Here is a 19,756-nt window from a genome sequence, read left to right on the forward strand (position 1 = left end):
CCATGTAACTATTTATTGAGTGAGGGGGATGGATGAATGGATGAATAGTCTGTACAATAAACAAATCAATACAATACCATGAACACCATAACTAAGAATAATAAACAAAAAAAGTACATAAGTGAATCTACATTATTAATGGAGTGCTGCAGGGATGATGTATTTTTCAAGGCCAACACAAGAAGTTTGCATTGCACTGGTTCATTGAGAACAAGCTACAAGTAGTATTTTTCCATTGGACTGGAATATTGCACTATTAATATTGCACTATGACTTTTGAAAGGAACAAAACGTTAAAATCTATTCAGCTTATGTTAACCACAGACACAAGCTTAGACATCAGACCAAACACCCATCAAAGAACCCGTTGACTTCTGAGTTTTAGGACTCGTTCCTGCAGCTCTCCATGCATCATCATTTTAAAGAAGGAAGTTTCTACATCAGAATCCAGATTAAAGCAAACAAATACCAGATGACAAAATATGTAACTCTTTCCCTTCTAAATTTAAACAGTTACTGGTTTTGACTTTATCTCACAGGTGAGTATATCACACAGAAACCAAATATCATGATCCGATAAGTCACATTCAATGAGGATAAAAAGCATGCAGACATAACAAGGATATAAACAAAGTCCTGGTCTCATAATTGACCTTAAAACTGGAGATTTATTGGTTACAGAGAAGCAGAATTGACTAGTTTGTAACGCTTATCTGTTAATGCTGTCACTCAAATGAGGTCAGTTATGAGCTTTCTTTTCTGTGTGTAATTACGCCTCGTTGAAATTCACGGCAGTAACATTGTAATTACTGTAATTGTAATCTATGGGATATATATATATAGATGTTTAGATGCTCGTACAATGAATGCAGTGTTTTATAGATGTATTATAACAAAACAAAAAGTGATCCATGTGATTTGGGGTTTATATATTGAGATAAATCTTCAGTCGGTGTCCATCTCTGCTCTCTCAGGATTTGAGTCAGCACGTTGAAGCCCGAGCCGGTGAACGGAAGCAGCTGATGCTACCAGAACTCATCGACCCCATCCTGAGGTGACAATCCTGGCATTCCACCAGCCACACAGTACACACCCTCCATGACTGGAAGCGCCTCTCCTAAAATATGACATGATGACTTGATTCACACTCTCCTCCCAGGCAGACCGGCTGCTTGTTTTAGATAAGCTGTCGTTCCACTTGCTAGTCATTTTCTTTTCTAGTGGGAAGAGTCATAAAGAGCACTGCAGGGTAACAATAAAAGTGTAAATAATACAGTGATAGCAACGTAATAAGGGCAAAAATAGCAGCAAATTGTCATGTAAAACTATGGATCTTCCTTCTCTCTGCAGCGAGCTGGCCGACTCCCCCATGTGGTAACAAAGAAGAAGATGGACGCCTAGTTTGTTGTTTGCTTGTTGACCACTGAGATGCAAGTCAACGGGCCATAAGAAAACCTTTATGATTATTCTAGTGCAGCGCTTTTATTTTGAGTGTTTTTAAAGGCAACACATAGAAAATATGTTGCAACTGTTTTAAGAAAAGCTTGGATTCACTCGCCTACATCTTTTTTCAACCTCTGCATGTGAATCCTGAAACCGAAAAACTGAACTGAAAAACAAAAAGTAAAAACAGGAAAATATTTTATTATGAAATGTTGTAATTGTGTAATATTTAAATACTAAACAGCATAGTATGTAGAATTGGCGGACAGTGTGCAAAATATTGAGTGTGTGCGTGTGTGTGTGTGTGTGTGTGTGTGTGTGTGTCGTCAGCGACAGGTTGGAAAAACATGAAAGTTAATTTGTTTATACTGTTGTTTATTGATCTGAGCTTTTGTTGGTGAGATGACTTATAAAATATGATAATAAATACATGATGGCGCTGTATTGATTTTGTTTGCATCTTTCCGTGTAAACGTGCGTCACGTAAGGCAAATAAGATGACAACTAGAGGCTGAAAGGTCTGAGAACAAAGCGCACCTTTATCAAAATACAAGAAATACAACAACAAATAACAAATAAGCAAACAACAAGCAACAAATAAGCAAAAATCAAAATGTAAAAAAAAAAAGAACAGATCAGCCCAGTCTTTGTTTTTCCTGTGTGTGTATCTGGGCTATTTTAGTAGAAGTCCAATTGAAGCAAAACTCACGAGGCGTCTGAATCCCTGAACATGAAGAGAAGGTATTTGCATAATGTACAGATTGTGTTTATAAAAAGACATCAGTTAAAAAACAACAACAAAATGCATCAGAGATAAGTTGGTTCCAGCTTCAAGTCATTTGAGATCCTGACATTTCCTCTGTCACACAATACAAAGTCAATATATTTCACATCAATTACCTTCATAGATTTTTTTTTTTTACTACCTAATAGTTTGTTTTTGTCCAAATGCAATGAAATATCTTTGGTATATTGTTTTTTCTTACTCACATGCTTACATAGAGAGCTGAGGCCCTTGTGACGACCTCTTCCATGGCTTATCTATTGCACCAGCTCAAATTCCAAAAAGGAAACACGTTTAATAGAAAGAAAAACAAAAAGTAAAAACAGGAAAATATTTTATTATGAAATGTTGTAATTGTGTAATATTTAAATACTAAACAGCATAGTATGTAGAATTGGCGGACAGTGTGCAAAATATTGAGTGTGTGCGTGTGTGTGTGTGCGTGTGCGTGTGTGTGTGTGTGTGTGTGTGCGTGTGTGTGTGTGTGTGTGTGTGTGTGTGTGTGTGTGTGACAGATGAACACTGAAGATAACTTAGCTTTTAACCTCAGTTTAGGTTGTTTTCATCCTAAAATGTCACAAAGGACAATTAGCAGTCATCAAATATCATGGCGTCAGTGTTGATTATTTCATGCTTTAAATCAACGTCTGTATACTTGATGGCTTCACCTCTGATGCTAGAGCTTTCTAACTCGTCACTGTTGCCGTGTTGCCACTACCATGTAGGATCTGCTCTCTGCTTATATTCTCTACATGAGAGACTGAATGTCTCGGATGCTCTGATAGCAGAAACATGCAGCCCTTTCCTCCAGATTTCATACATCAACTATCAAACATACCACAAGTATGTTGCGGCTGCCCCGCAATGCCATAACGGACATCATGCTGATGGAGAATCCTTTCTCATAACAACTATTAAGGAGTTCAGTAAGACTCACATCGTCTTTCATCACACGGATAATGACAATTTTATACATCTTGCGTAAAAAAAAAAGAGAAAGAAAAAAGAAGCTGTATAGTCTCAATGAAAAACGAATTGTAAGTATGTATTTTACAAAATCCATGTATTGCATCACTCATTAGATACAGCAAACATAAACACACATCTTGGGCAGAGCGGCCCCCCCAATGTAAAGCTTTGGTTTTGTTGTTCATCATGTCGGACGGTTGCAGCCAGTTAATCGATCGGTCAGCTTGTATCGCCGTCTGATGTCTTTGAGTGAGTGAACTTTTTTTGTTGTTGCTACAAAAGCTATTTTATGTGCACTTTTAAGATATTAATTGGACTTCTGCATGAATTCTCACTGGATTACGGCAATAATGACAGTAATATCACATCTGTACATCACTCTGTGTATTGGTAAACGCTCTCAGCTCTCTCTCTCTCTCTCTCACACACACACACACACACACACACACACACACCTGAGGTTCTCTGTGAAGTAAACTGCTTTTAAGGGTTATGTCCATTTGGATGATTCAAAATGAGAATGTAATAGCTTAGAAAGGGCCTGCACATCATGGTTTTGGTGAAAGAAGATTTTTGCATTGACGAGATGTCAGATGACGGATATGTCAGAGCATTTGTGTGAAAATCCTGCATTGACAGGTGAGAAGTGGCCCTGACAGAATCAACCTGAGGTTGTGTGATGACATTAAATAATCTACCCTGCAGATTCTTTAGTCTAAAGTGTTGTTTGTTTTATTGATTGTACATGTTTTTGGTCGTGAGGTGGAGATACGCCGCACCAGAGCTGAAATGACTTTCAGACGTTTGACCCATCAGGGATTTTCATACCACGTGCTTGTCACATTATGAGTTTGAGTCCTGCTCATGACCTGCTCTCTCTTTGCTATATTGCTCTCGTTACTATATTTGCAATTGCTTCTCACCCTGTCCAACAACACAGAAACGCATACAATTAAAGACAAGCTTAAAAAAAAATGTGAGCAGGACTGAGTGAAAAATATACACAAAAAAAAGCAACACAGAGTCCCACACAGGCATAAAGACAGGACAGAAATGTGTACATGTTTAGAAAAACCATACGATACAAAAATAAGTTGCATATCTCTGAACCGTCGTAAAAGGAATTCTCAGAAGACATTTTCGGTAAATTGACACCACATAGAGTTCTATTGTTGCAATGCATTTTTACTATCAATTTTATATAAAGCATAGCCCTTATAGATAGCGGAGGAGTGCATTTTCTTGTGTTCACCACCACCCATTCCTCTTTGGGTGGACCAAACACTTTTGAAATATCTTTTAGACAGTCTCATTTTGGCACAGTGATTTTCTTTTTCATGGTGACATTTAGTGCTTTTGCTTCTCCCACACCTTGCTTCCTATACTGAATTTGACACTTTTTCCTTTCAGTCAGTCATGTACAGTATCTGTAAATATGTGCTGTATGCAACACCATTGCTGTATAAGAGCCTAATTCTGAGGTTTCCGGGAGGAGATATTTCTGGGCAAGGGCTCAGTGATCTGAAGGAGGAAGCAGCATCATCGTGTGTCTCTCACTGTGTTTTCCCAGTCACGCCTTTCTTATGCACGCCCGCCGCCGCCGCCGCCTCCCCGTCACTCTCAGCCCCTCGCTCTTTCTCCTCGTCCCAGTAGTCGTCCTCTTCCTCGTCCTCTTCCTCCTCCACGGCTGACTCGTCCGCTGCCTTCTCCTCTTGTTTGATGGGCTGCGTGGCGGGGGGAGTGGTGGGGGGAGCGGCCGCGGCACTGTCCCCTGAGTCACTACTGTCCTCGAAGGCCTCGGGGTTCTCCAGCATCTCCCTGATCAGTGGAGGCATGGGGCCTGGGATCTCTGTCTTCAGTGTGATGGCTCGTTCTGCACCTACGGGTGCAAACACACACACACACACACACACACACACACACACACACAGTTTAATAATTGCTTTATTATTTTTAAGTAGTCATCTCTTAAATGAGGCTGGGGGAAGACAGTAGTGCTGACTTGATACTTGGCTTCTGATATTAAAACAGTGTTAAATGGTGTCTGTTTTACCAGCACTTTGCCTTAAAAATGGCAAATTCTTATCTTAATCTGACAAAAACAAAAACACAAACATGACCAGACATTCTATGGCAACTTGCAGTGCTGCACAGTTGTCGATCTTCTAATCTGTGGTATTGGTAAAAAAAAAAACCTGCAGCTGACCTTTGGTGCTGATTCCTCGGAGGTCTGTGACTTTCATCAGCATGCGGGGAAACATGTGAGGCTTGTTTGGGCGTCTACGGCGGGTGTAGATCTTCAGAGCCTCCAGTAGCGGCTCCTGCAGCTTGTCTACCTTCTGTGGCTCCTCCAGGTCCATACGGTCTGAAACCATGAGAGACGCAGACACATTTAACGAGGCAAATAAATGGAAGAAGAGCTGGAGAAAATGAGAATTGCAAACCAATGAGACAAAAACAATTTTAAAGGCTATGAGCTAAGGCTAGCGTGGCAGAGTGTTACCTCCGCAGATGAGGCAGATGGCACTGAGGAGGCCTGTCTCCGTGTCGTCCATCTCCAGAGGCAGCAGCTGACCAGCAAAGGCAAACACCAGGTCTGTGAGCGGGCCAAAGCCAGCGTTATGCATCTGGGTCCTGTTTAGGGTCAGGCCATCTGAGAAGGTCATTGTGTCCTGTTCTGGGGTGTAGCGGGTACATATCCTCAGCATCTAAGGAGGGGAGGAAAGTGGGTTGGTTAGCAAACTGAGGGAAAAAAATGTGATCCCAGAAAAAACAAAAAGTAATGGCATTTGTTCTGGATCACTGACTGAAGTTAAGCAGCGTGACAAATGAGGAAGCATTAGGGAGGTGGAAGAAATGGAAAGGGAGTTGGTTAACAAGGAGGAGTAATAGGAGCATGTGGTTGGTACCAGGATGTCCAGACATGCAGATTTGAGGAGGGTGATCTGGTCAGCGATGGTGAGCGTGGTGAAGCCTGGTAGCCGCTTGGCAAACTCCACAATCTTTATAATACACTTAGTGGACAGCTCACTGAACTTATCCCATAGGCCCAAGTCCAGCTGGACTCTGTGGTCAGCACTTGAATTCTGAGAGAGAGAGAGAGAGACTTTTGTGGCTGTGCAGATTCCGTACAGTGTTTGTCCTCTAGCGAAGCGGTGAGCTAATGCCTGAGTGGGGATGTGACTATGCATTTTAAAAAAAAAACCTCACTGTGGTGTATTTTCCTAGTTGGCACAGGGATGGAAAGGTTTCTTGGTGAGCTTTGCTGACTTTGTTAACCAGCTCCTCCAGTTCTCCACTCAGCTCATAGTTCTCTGGCAACACCACCTCCTCCTTTACATCCTTCTTCTTCTTGTTCCTGTCGTTACGCACCGCTACACGGAAACACAGGCACAAAGGGACACGCTTTAAAGGCCACTTCCCCCCCCATCAGCTCGTTCTGGACAGTCGATAGTAAAGGATTCTCTTCTAACCTTCTTTGGACATGCCGACCTCGAAGCACTTCTGCAGCCGACAGTACTGGCAGCGGTTGCGGGTCACTTTGTTGATCTGGCAGTTCTTGTCTCGGTGGCAGGTGTACACCATATTCTTTTGAATACTGCGCCGAAAGAAACCCTGAAACCAACAAAAGAAAATGTCATGCACTGCTTCGTGACAGGAAACGATGCTTTCATTAAGTTCTCTGAAAGTGTCAATCTGTTGGTTAACCAACTGCTTATACCTCAATAAATATCAGACAGAATGCCATGATTTATTTATATACAGATCTCCACACGATTCACAGACAATGCACCCTAATCTTTGGTGATCATCTGACCTTTCACCTTGTGTCATCATCAAGGCAAACATCTACAAAAGTAATAATATTACACTCATCCTCAGCTGTTTTGAGCTAAATGGCAAATGTTAGCATGCTAACATGCTAAACTGTGTTTGGGAACATGGTTAGCATTACATCAGCATGTTAGCATTGTCTTTGTAAGCATTACACTATCCATCTGTATAAATCAGCTCCAGTGATGTACACAGTAAATCATTATGACACAGTAATAAAATATAAATAATTATGATGGGGTCTTTCTGCACGATGAGCACTTTTACTTTCGGCACTTTCAGTATATTTTAATGCCAATACTTAAGATTTTATTAAGATTTAGTATGCAGGATGTTTATTTGCTGTGTTGCTACTTTTATTTCAGTAAAAGGTCGGAGTACTTCTTATACCACTGACTGGTGTCTCACATAGAACTGCCTTCTTTAACAGCTTCTTTCTTAACTGTGAACATCCATTTATTGGTCTCTGAAAATAAACTACAAGCACACAAAACCTCCATTGAATGTTCTTCAAATGTCTACTTTGTCATTTCGTTTTAAGCTCTAAATCGACACTTTAATCGACAGCTTTACTCAATTTAGATGCTGTAACAATTTAACAATTTGGTGGTCACTTGCAGCACAATGTTTGGCCCTGTTACATCAATAATGTGCAGTACTGGTAAGGATACACTAGAGGGCAGCTTAACAACAACAACACACGTTCCAGCAATGCAGAGCTGACATCTGTAATGCTCTAGTTGAGCATCAGGCTCTTCAGTGGACATCAGCTGTTTAAGTCATACACGCCCTGTAAACTCTTCACGTGTCTCTGGCTTTATTTACCTTGCAGCCCTCACACGAGCTCACTCCATAGTGATAACCAGATGACTTGTCCTGGCACACAAAGCATGGCTTGTAGACACGGGGAGGAGGAGGTGGAGAAGGAGAGCTGGGCACCATCTCCTCGGAGCTGGTGCTCTGGGTCTCCACCGCTGCAGAGGGGGAACAAAAGAGAAACTTTTAGCGTATCAGAACATCTTGTTTACGTAGGTTCTTCAAGCCTTTTGAAAAACCGTGATGAAAGCTAATACACCGACTGATTAAGAGAGCGTAGTCAACAAACAACCCCGAACCCTGTGCAGGACACCCCTTGGAGCCAGAAGGCAAGCTCAAAGGCAGACATTTTTAAGAGAAAAGGAGGGGGCTGCTGATTGACAGGGACTTAAAAGAGACACAATTAGCTGATGGCCAGATGGCCCTGCTGATAAAATGCTGATTGGCAGCTGAGATTTGATTGGCTTCTCCGTTTACTGGGGAGTGGGGGAGCAGAATACCTCTGTTGACTTTTTGACTGACATCTGAATTTTTGCATCTGTGTGTGTGTGTGTGTGTGTGTGTGTGTGTGTGTGTGTGTGTTTGTGTGTTTGCATGCACATGTGCAAGCTCACATTTTTATGTGAAAGGCTGTCCAACCAGACCTGCCTATATACCTCATGCCCCATGTGAACAAACAGAGGCGGGATGTTTATGAGACTCGGCCGTCTCCCTCTGCTCCCTTCTCGCTGTCTCGCTAAAGAAAACTGTATAACGCCATTTGCCGGCCACAATCACAAAGTCATTCAACTGCTGCTAATGAAAACGATTAAAACAAACGATGTAAAGCAGACCCAGGGACGGACGTCCAGCCGATCAAAACCCGGGTTATCCTTACACTTGACACATAAAAACGAGTGAAACACGCCTGGCACACATTTGAAGGTGGTGACTCAAGAACAACCAGATTCCTTCGAACATGCCTTTTAACTTTCACCTTCAGTCACCCCAACTTCACCTCCCTCTGCCCAGTTCCACCCCCACTCCCTTGTTTCCTGGCCCTAAATTCCTCAGTCCAGGCTGGACAGGGTTTAATAGTTGCCCAGGCTCATAAGCGGCCCTATAAAGGTTGTGTCTGGGATGGGAAGGAGGCCCCCGGCCAGGCTGACGGCCTCTTTATTGGGATCCAGTCACCTTGGGCCGCCATTCACATCAACAGCTCCATCCTTGGATCCCTTCCTTGTAAAAATAAAGAATCTGGGGTCAAAACCCCCAAAGTCACAGCCCTTCCAGTCACCTTCAATGGACAGCACAGGACTGAACCAAACGTGGCCCCCACCCCATCACAGCAACCCCAACCTGAACCCCCAGCTTGTCATTAACAAGAGTGGTAAGGTTTCAAAAAACATTGAGGCAAAGGCACAAAAGAATAATCCAATAAAAACAGACGGGGTAAAATGAAAGGAGGAAGAAAGGCAGAGAAAGAGTTGAGTCCGAGGACAGAAACTTCCCAGTGGCCGAGAGGTTAAATAAAATCTTGACCATTTAACTTTGACCTTGACTGAAGAAGGCCATTACTAACTACACGGCCAGCAGCCTGCTTCAAAGTTCAACAATGTGTTCAAATATGACACATTGTTCAATTAATCACAACTGACTGTTTCTAAGCAATACACACAGCTGTTGTGCTGCAGCTCATCAAACTATAAATCACTATTAACTGATAGAGATATGTTTGAAGAAAGTGAAAGTAAAGAAAGCCACTTTTCACTTTTTGTTTCTTTTAGTTTCTATTAAAGTCCCAGACTGGGCTACAATATTAATGTCATTTTTTTAACTTAAATTGTTTGTTCTATTTCCCACATTCAAATTATAGCGAACAACTGCCAGTCTGACTGTGGTGTCTGCTTTCAGGTGGCTGCAAACTGAACCCCTTTGTGATGTGATGTATATCTTAATTTTTCTCTATTTAATATGTTTTAGACATTTAAAGTAGTTGGAAAAATGTGTAAGAACGTAGAAGGGAGTAGACCCTTCCCACCTACAAGTAAGAATATCATATTTTTAATTTTGTTTATAATAAATGTGTTATCCATAGTTGGTGGATTTCACAATGATCACAAAGATATGCGTGACAGAAAGGGTTAATGCCGTTTTTTTGGAGCAATTACTGATCCTATTTTCAGGACATAAATATCAAGTGATGTGTTTGTGTACACACAGACAATTATTATTTTCCAACAAACAAATAAAATCCATAATACTAAAATCCATAAGAAACAACTGGAAATACAATCAGTAAAGATGCGTTATAACAAAAAAAGAGCATTCAAGGACTCGTGTTTGTGTAATCCAAGGCTTCAGGCTTTCTGCTTTTCTTTGCTAGTTAATTGAATATATTTGAGCCTATTTCATAAACTTTTCCAGAAAACGCTGTTATTAACATGCGGTGTTCTCCAACACTGAGTGACCTGAAATAATTCAAAGTATGCAGCAGAAAGTATTGTGTTTCACACTGGTTTATGAGTCAACAAAGCGCCGCCTGTTAAGCTGGAGGTTATTCTAGCATGTATTCAGTTGGGTGGCGGGCGTCAGAGTCCAGGTGTGGGAGGTGGAGCTGAATGAGTGGCACTGTAACCTGATCACTGTTTTCTGTTTATATAGTAACACTGACAATGTAAAAGTGGCCCTGAGAGAACAAGTGGGAAAATAGCTCCCATTGAAACGGAGAAGCTCCATCTGGCGCCAGCAGAGAGGTAGTGACTGACACTGTCTGAGGGTGGGGGAGAGTGGGGGGGAGAGTGGGTGAGGAGGGACGAGACTCCCAGAAACATGACGGAGGGAGACAGGGTGAGAGACGCTGGGCTGAAGGCGGTGAGATAGAGGGGGGGGGCTTTACCTGGCGTGGAGAAAGAAGGAGAGGAGCCCAAAACTGTCAAGCAGCTGTCATCACCCTGAACTGAGCTCAACCTCAGAGGCTTGGCTTGAAAAATTCCTCTCTCTTCTTAACCCACAACTCAACCCTCAGCGTGTGACAACATCAATCAGCACATCTCTATTGGATGCAGAACAGACGAGATGACTCATGTGACTTACAAGCCAGTCGGCTAAATCTCCAAAATATAAACATAACTGTCACCGGAAAGAGAGAATGGGAATTAACATTTCCTAACTCGGCCGACTCGTGTTTCTGGGTGTTTCCCACCTTCCTTCTCTCTGCTCAGTGTTTGTTGTCAACACATCACTGTTTAGACAACAGACGCCCTTCTGCAAGCAGACACCTTCATATCAGCTCGGATGCTTTGAGTCTTGAAGCGGAAGGACAATTCCTGTTCATTAGGAAAATCATTTCTGACTCTAATTAGTCAGTTTATTGGAAATCTACATCATCATTTTATACCAAAATGATCCAATGCCATCGGGTGTCCATCAATAACGACAGGTCTGATCCATCGTTCTCTCTTAACGGGCGCACGAGAAAGGAGATGCAGTGATTGACAGCTCATGTCGTTGCGGTTGTTTAAGCTCTGCAGCACCACATGGACAACAGTGAGCATGTGGTTTGTTTTACAGCAATATTAAAGGTGTTTCTTCTTTCCTCCTGGAGTGGCAGCGTGGTCGACACAGTGTGACACGTGGCCTGTAGGGTCTGCAGCCTGGCTCCACCTGCCAACATCACATCTCATTGAACTAGACTTTGGCCTGGGGGGGCTTCTAAAGAGCCTCACTGGAGAGGAGTGGAGGATAATGTGGAGGACTGCGGCATTATATATAATAAAAAATATAATTAATTATATAGCAAAATAGAAATGTGTCATATTTCACTCAGACATTTGGAAGGCAAATACAGTTTTTACATAACCTCTCGCCTCGCACAATGTTCAGCAGCACACTGTGGAATGTGCGTGCACATGTGAATATTGTGTGTGTGGGCTACTGCATGGGGCCACAGGTCAGCTGGACTGTGTGCTCACAGGAACAGTGAGGAGAGAGGAGGAGGGAAACAGTGGATTAAATGTAATTTCTTATCAAATAGCTGTAACACATAAAACACCTTTGTAACTTGTAAATTTAATTCTGATTATGTGATAAGGTTTATTTTTTCATTATAAAAACGCACGTGTCATGCTTAGAATGACTGTCCTGTGTTGTAACTCAGGAACAGATAAACAATCGGGGAGAGCCACAACCTCAATGCTGAGCGAGTAATTACCACGACAGCAGGGAGGTGATGGGGGAGATCTCAGTGACAATCCCTTTCATCAGCTGTTCTAAGTTCAATACCAGCGTCCCCTCCCCTCCCCTCTCCTGCCCTCCCTCCCTCCACTCAACCCTCAGTAATAACCCTCTTCCCCCCTCTGTCCTCTCCTGCCTTCCTGCCCTGGCAGGAGGAGGAGTCCTTCCTGTCATTGGCGGCGCCTTTTAAAGGAAAGGCTGTGAAAACCAGGCTACTGTCCAGGAGATGGCTCCATAAAAACAGCAGCACCAAACACGTAAAAGAGGAGGCAGAGACACACACACACACTCACACACACACAAACAACAACGCACAAAGATGCACACAAATATGCAGAGGCTCACTCACTAAAACCCCAGTCAAACCTGCAGACTCTTAAACACTTTCAGATGGGCTGTAGAAACTCGGGCCAACAAAAATCTTTGAGAAAATACAATTCACATTCACTTGAGCTTGAGCTTGACAATGAAATTCAAGGCAAGGTTGAGGGGAAAAAGTGAAAAACAGCATCGATGTAATATTTTGGGGGGGTTTTCACGGTCACAGGGTTCCGCTTTGGCGGCAGACTGTGGGCTGGGGGGTCCGTTTACGGGACATGTTGTTAAATCTAGGTTTGTCCCTCCCATCCTTACACTCTTTCTTTTTTTATAACACCCAATAAACCCAACTCTATTTTTTTTAGCCTTTTTTGATATTAGTCTCCCGCCACAACACTGTGAGCCAACATGGCTTCTCAAACACATCTTCTGCCACAAATCAGGCAATGTGAAACCGTTTAAAAGCTTTTAGGTCGGAGCGAGTGGTTACCACACATACCACATAACCCCATTGTCTGGGGTTCGATTCCAGCTTTTGGACATTTACTGCGGATCAGTTCCCCCCTCTTTCTATTTTTTCCTCATTTCTGCCTTGAAGCTGTCATCCACCAAATAAAAGGGGAACATTTTAGTAGACATATGAGATGGACTAATACTTCTGAGTCATCACAGGCCAAAGTTAATGAAGTGTGCTGGAGACGTTGTCGGAAGCTGCTACGCCCCCATCTGAGACAAGCTAGTACAAGACAAGGACTCACTGAACCTCACAAGGTGGTTTGGGTCCAAGCAGCTCCACCAATCAGCAGCCTGGGATTGTAGCTGCTGTAGTACTGTAATAGCAAAGAAGCTGCTATCATCATCATCATCATCCATCCACGATTTATAGTATATGTGTCATGTGTGCGTTCCCAACAGATTAATAGGTGTTCAGAGTCAGATGTTGTAACACACAAGTCACAACCTGATTACTGTAAATAACCAGAGTATGTGTGTTTGCATGTTGAAATAATCGGACAGGACATTATGTTTGATAATCTTGTTCATGACCAGAGAGATGTGTGGGATTTTATTAATACCGCAAAAGAAGGAAAGTGTTTTTTTCTGTGTTGATGAATTAGTGAAATCGTCCGACGTGTTGGGTAGGTTGTAATCTGAAACCTTCTCTTGGCCACGCCACTGTTTGTGTATTAAGAAACTGATGTGCTTTAGCCTTTGTTCACTCTGTGACTTCTCTGGCACACTCTCAGTGTCAAAAACAACAAATGAAATTGCACTAGTACAGTATGTACACATAACATTTGCGGTGACAAATGTGTCATCTTGACAATTAATCTAAAACTGTCAATCTATTTATGTCACGTAAAATAACCTGTTTATACTTGCGTTGATTTAAGTCTGTAAGCAAGTGATGCAAAATACATGAAGACGGCTTACTTCTTTTCAAAGGTTTACATTCAAAAATGGAAAGTTGCAGGTTTAAGATAGATTGTTCATGTCTTTTCTTACAGGTTACAAGGATCCCTGTTTTCTTTGAACACATCACCCACTGAACTTGAATTTCCGGGTTCAAAGAGGTTGCTTGGAAGTCACGCTTGAAGCGTCATTTCTTTCTCACCCACGTAGAGAAAATGATAGTTTTAAGGAAAGAAAGGCAGTATTTCATGAAGAAATCTAAACTCATTCCAAGAAATACAACATGCACCCCCCCCCCCCCCATTTCTTATACATCAGACACATATCTCTTGTCTACTGGCAGTAAAAGCGACCACATAGTTAGCGGCTCTCCTCATGATATGATTGTCAAGGAGCATGATTGAACTAGCTTTGAAGAAGCCATTTAAAAAGAAGAGGGTGTCAGAGAAAAGGAGCTTATCACTGAATAAAGAGGAGAGCGTTTCCCCTCAAGGCCCAAAAGGGGGGGGGGGGGGGGTGTTAATCCCAGATCCAACTTCATCCCTCCACTTTCCAGGCCTCGTCTCTTTTAACTGCTCATGCCCCTACACACCGCCTAATCTCTTAATTGAGCCTTTGTAATTGTAATTGAATCATTAAAAGCTCTTGGTTACACAACAGAAGGTGTGTAAACTGAGCCAAGTGTGAGCAAAGAATACACACACACACTACTGCTGGGAACAGGACACACGCACACATTGATGCACAATGTTGGAAGGGGAAGATCAAGTGTAGAAAGTGGAGGGAGGGTATTCAAAAGGGGGAGAAATGTCAGAGAGGAGAAGCCCACCACCTCAGCACAACACAACGACTCTGGCTTGTCCCAGCTCCCTTTAATGCCTCCTGTTGAAACAAAGGAAGGCAGAGAGGTGCTGAACTGCCTCACATAAAAAAAACACAGGAAAAGATGACCCCCCCTCCCCCCTTAACACACACACACACACACACACACACACACACACACACACACACACACACACACACACACACACACACACACACACACACACACACACACACACACACAGGAGAGAAAGCTTGTGACAAAAAGACACAGAGGCCAAAATGCTCTCAGGAATTTAGAGTCCTGGTGTCCAACAGGGCACGTTCACTGAAATCAAACTTTTATTCAGTGTCGATGAGGGCTGGTGACAAACAATGTCGACCTTCTGTAATGATGGAAAAAGTCTGATGAAATATTAAAGGTGAAGGAGATTGTTATTGAATTCCCACAGAGGTTAATGGCTGAGTCTCAGCTCGGTTAACCGTAATATGGTCTATATTGACTGTTCCTTCGTCTAACTAGAAATATTTAAAATGTGACTTAGAAGTAATGAGTTATAGGATCACCATTCAGAAAGAACTACCAGCAGTTGTAGAACAAAGTATGCAGCGATACCAACCATTTAGTGAACAACACAGAACCTAAATTGTGCAGCATTATTGATTTAACTGGATTGGATAGATTAATTTCAAGACCAATTGATCAATTGGTCTTGAAATTTAAGAAAATAGTGAAAAATGCCTATTGCAATTTTCCAGAATCCATGGTAACATCTTCAAACATCCTGTTTAGTCCAACCAACAATGCAAACAATGTGAATTTTCAATGATTCATTGTCAATAATATATAAAAAAGAGCAAATCCTCACATTGGAGAAGCTGCAGCCGCAAAATGTCGTTTTTGTTTAAAAAATGATGAGGAATCGGTTATCAAATTAAGTACCATTTATTATTCTGTCAATATGCTAATCAATCAATAGACTAATCCTCCCAGTTCTGGGTACAAGCAGTGATTTCCAGTCCACCAGCCCAGCCTCATGTTTGAGAGAGATTGGTAGATTAAAATCTCAATAAAGAAATGAAGGCACGTTTGCATGCTATTGTCTGTTAATGTAAAATAGGTTACTCAGAATCAGAATGGGAATCCCCCCAGAACCCCTGTGGTCAGTGTGTGAAGATCTTTTTTACTTCCTAAAGTTCATGCTGAAACCAAGAGTGCAACCCTCAGAATAAGAAATCAACAACAGAACTAAACTGAATCATATTTTTATATGAAGAGAAGCTCATGAATGAACACTTGTGGACATTTATCTGTCAGACTGGCATCTGGTGAAGCTCCTTAGCGAGTTGAAACAGGCCCTGCTGTGGTGTTTGTCATTCCCACTGCTCATCCGTCATCATTAGTGAGCACTGAGGACCTGACAGTGCTTGATGTCCTGGTATCTAAATAATTACTGAGGAGAAATAGACTCAAGGTGCACAGTGGGGACGTCCCACAGCAGAGAAGAGGTTTTGAAAATGAAGAAATGTGCGTCAGATCGGTGACACATATAAAAAGACTTCAGCAAGTCAGTTTCTAGAGATAGATAGAGTCAATGTTTGCTTTATCAAGCCACAACGTGTAATGAAACGGTGAGAGAGTGGGTTTGCTTATTGTATTGCCAGATAGAGTGTATTCTTCTCATTTATCTCTGCAGTGTCTGGCTGTGTGACTGCTCCTGTGTGGGTTTTTTTGTTTTGTTTTGTTGTTTTAACTGTATCGTCATACCTGATGCAATCTGTACCTTGTCTGTTCAGGTCTTTAGAGAAGTTTTCCAAAGAATGCCTAGCCTTGTGTTAGGAAACAGCTTGCATGTCAAGTGATTCATATTCTGACTTTCTCATTCGTAGCCATCTTTTCCTCTGAGGAATCTTGCTAAAATGAATTTGATTGCTTTGAGTAAAGTCCTTCAGTTGCAGAAATGCCAACACAAATCAAAACTACTCATATGTAGCGATTAATCGCTCCATTCATGTCGTCATTTACCTTTTGTTATCTGTTTCTAAGCAACTGTGGTTCTATATGTATAAGTTAACTGGCCAAATCACAACCACGTGATTGCAAGGCCTCGTTCGCCTTCAATCTGTCGGTACTGTTTCTGTTCACATGCTGATGTTTTCTGGACACGTCGCCGGGTCAGGTCCCGAATTGTTTAAAAGAGCTGTCAATCACGTGAAGTCACCCATAAAGAAAACAAACACGATGATGTATAAATATGCACTCCCTGAATCACTCACTCACTCTCACAAAGCACGCTAAGCACATAAACAAACAGAAAGCAGGGTGAGAATGGGTACATAGAATCGAAAGGAATCTGACTCTTCCTGTGGAGAGAGCTCTATGATAACAACACCAGGACTCTGATAAGAACACGCGCGCACACACACACACACACACACACACACACACACACACACACACACACACACACACACACACACACACACACACACACACACAGCTGCTCTGTTCCAGTCTGATGGACAGGATGGAGTACTCACACTGAATGCTGCCGGTCCCGGCCCAGGCGAAGGGGTCCAGGCCGGAGAAGTAAGGGGTGGCCTTGCCAAGCATGCAGGAGCCTTGTCCGGACACATCAAAGAGGGGCCGCGGGGCCAGCCCCAGAGCCTCCATACAGTCAAACATGTTCCCTCTCAAGTCACAGCTACAGCCTTTTGTTCTGCAGCCGAAGCTGAGAGAAGGTGACTGTAAACAAGCGGGGGAAAGCTTGCTGTGACTGAAAGTAACTCTGCTGGTCCAGGTGTTCCCTATCTCTCTGTATGTCTGGCTCTTGTTGCCCCCTGACTGCCTGTCCGGTCTCCTTCAAACCAAGTCCTCTGGATGGACAAAACCCCTTCTTTCTCACCTTATTCCTGCTCTACAGACGATACTTCTTCTACCCTCTCTGTTCCCAGATCACTTGCATGCCTGCCTGCTTTGACTTGACTGCTCAAACTGATCTCAGCTCCCCTCTCGCCGGCTCTCTGGGCCTCTCACACAGAGCCACAGACTCAGCCAACTATCCGCATGCTCCCTCAGCATTGAACAGGGAGGTGGGGTTGGAGAAGAAGAAGAGGGAGGGACACGGTGCCAGAGAGGGTGTGTACCTGCTTTCTGATTGGTCATGCACCGAGGTTTCTCTCCTTTCCCCCCTTTTCTCCTTCAAGTTTTCCAACTCGCCTCTTCATATTTCATATTCTGCAAATGAAAACAAACACTCCTCACCTTCCCTCCCTCGTCCCTTTCTTCTATCTTTCTCTGTATTAATTCCTGTTTTGTTTCACCACAGCAGGGAACACTGCCTCTCTTCCAAACAGTACAGTTACTACCACACTTAGTACAAAACACCCACTTCATGGAGCCTGTTCAGCAAGTATGAAAGGTGCTGAGAGTGACGCAATGGCTAATTTTCCCAGCACTCACTGTAAATGGATGATAAAAGCGGCCACAGGAACACACCTGCTAACACACGCTCATTTCCTGCAATTTCCCCCCAAATTAAAAGCATAATAGTGTATTATTGTGTTGGATTACCATTTCCATCAGTGTGGCATTGTTTTCACCTTGTGAGTCACGGCTCACTTTAAACCACAATACAAATACAATATGAATTATGTTTGGAAAGTTTGTGCTGTTTATGTGTTGCACGCTTGTATTCAGAGTAGACACAGTTCTGGTAATTCCTCACACCTAATTGGAAGGAATTTATTGTGGAAAGTGTATCAATTGAACCAGCCAAATTACATTTCTCTTTCCAGGAAAACATCATTAGGAATGAATAGCAAGGCATTAGGAATTAATAGGAATTTGTATATTTTTTATCAAATAAAGTGTTACAGAAGAGAGGATGAAGAGAGAGGGTGTTGAACATGAATGCAATACAAGACAAGGACTTAGTTAAAAAATATACATTCAACATTATTTAGTCTAACGGGGGCTCTTTATGAAGGCATATGTAATGTTGGGCTGAAAATGATGAGCTGAGTTGTATTTTAAGCTTACAGTCCGACCTGCTTCAGTACACACATCACTCCATCTTTCTCTTTCTCAACAATCATCCATCCCCATGTCTCTCCGTAACGGTTTTATTTATCTCAAAGCTTCCCTTTCTCTTTCCATTTGGTCTTGGCATGTGCGGATATCTAATTCAATTCCTTCAATTGAGTTCAAAAAGGATTCGGTTATCTTCCCTCCCAGAACTTCAGTCACACTGAAGTGGAACTCTGCTGCAGGCAAACCACACTGGCCCGGAGTCTGGATAGTTTGTATACGAGACAGCCTCACCCCCCTCCCTTTCCTTCCCTCGTTCAAGAGGGATGAACTCTGGAAGAAACCCCCACTGGGGCTCTAACACCCCCCTTCACACACACACACACACACACACACACACACACACACACACACACACACACACACACACACACACACAACTAACACACTCACTTCCCAAATTGTCCTGCCTGTGGCTTCGTATGTTTCATGTGCGTAACATTTTTCTATTTTATTTGTTTTCATCCTGTTGTTTGTTTATTTGTCTCTTTAGCCCCAGAAATCAAATTCTTTATATTTTTTCATCATGATTGGCAGGATAACGCCATGCACCCAGGGTGCTGTTTTTTCCCTTCACTTTTTTTTAAATTCGTCTTGGAGTTTTTACCTGTCTTTCAGCAGCGCGGCCTCGCGGCGCACACAAACACAATGCCACACTGCAGGGAGCGGAGCAGCACAGTATCAGCCTGCTGAGCTCTCTCCACACCTTGAGACAATTACCCTCCACAGCACCATGCCCCCTGTTGCTGCTTTGAGGAAAGGGACACACAAATACAGGGTGAATGTGGAGAAGAAAAGAAAAACACAACTTTCTTTCACTCTTCAACAAGGCATACATTCCCACTATTTTAGTTGGCCAACTTGAGGCTCTCTGCCTTTCTTACACACAGACACACATTTTGTAAGAGGAGCGAGTCACATTACAACTATTCACAATCAGGTTCTCTTGGCTATTCATCCTGTCGTCATGTCTGACACAAACATACAGAGCCGAACAATGGCCTCTCTCTCCGTCTCTGTCTCTTTCTCCACCAGCAGCTCTGCCGGCTCGG

General features: G+C 42.7%; 1 protein-coding gene across 2 annotated transcripts in view; it reads right to left on the minus strand.

Moving 5' to 3' along the window:
* Positions 1-1,961: 1,961 nt before the first annotated feature.
* LOC311026864 (retinoic acid receptor gamma-A-like) overlaps positions 1,962-19,756 on the minus strand; it is a 33,951-nt gene continuing 16,156 nt past the window's right edge. The window contains exons 1-8 of one of the 2 annotated variants that reach the window (XM_084030568.1): positions 17,156-17,677; positions 7,856-8,004; positions 6,670-6,811; positions 6,407-6,570; positions 6,106-6,282; positions 5,700-5,904; positions 5,403-5,561; positions 1,962-5,075 (exon numbers count right to left, since the gene is read on the minus strand). In XM_084030568.1, the coding sequence (XP_083886694.1) occupies positions 4,750-5,075; positions 5,403-5,561; positions 5,700-5,904; positions 6,106-6,282; positions 6,407-6,570; positions 6,670-6,811; positions 7,856-8,004; positions 17,156-17,300 (1,467 nt within the window). In that variant the 5' untranslated portion in view covers positions 17,301-17,677 and the 3' untranslated portion in view covers positions 1,962-4,749. Of the gene's footprint in view, positions 5,076-5,402; positions 5,562-5,699; positions 5,905-6,105; positions 6,283-6,406; positions 6,571-6,669; positions 6,812-7,855; positions 8,005-17,155; positions 17,678-19,756 lie in introns of those variants that run through there. The other variant, XM_084030567.1, reaches the window with a different exon arrangement.

Source organism: Eutrigla gurnardus (assembly GCF_963514095.1).
Source record: "Eutrigla gurnardus genome assembly, chromosome: 2".
NCBI classification, from domain to species: Eukaryota; Metazoa; Chordata; class Actinopteri; order Perciformes; family Triglidae; genus Eutrigla; species Eutrigla gurnardus.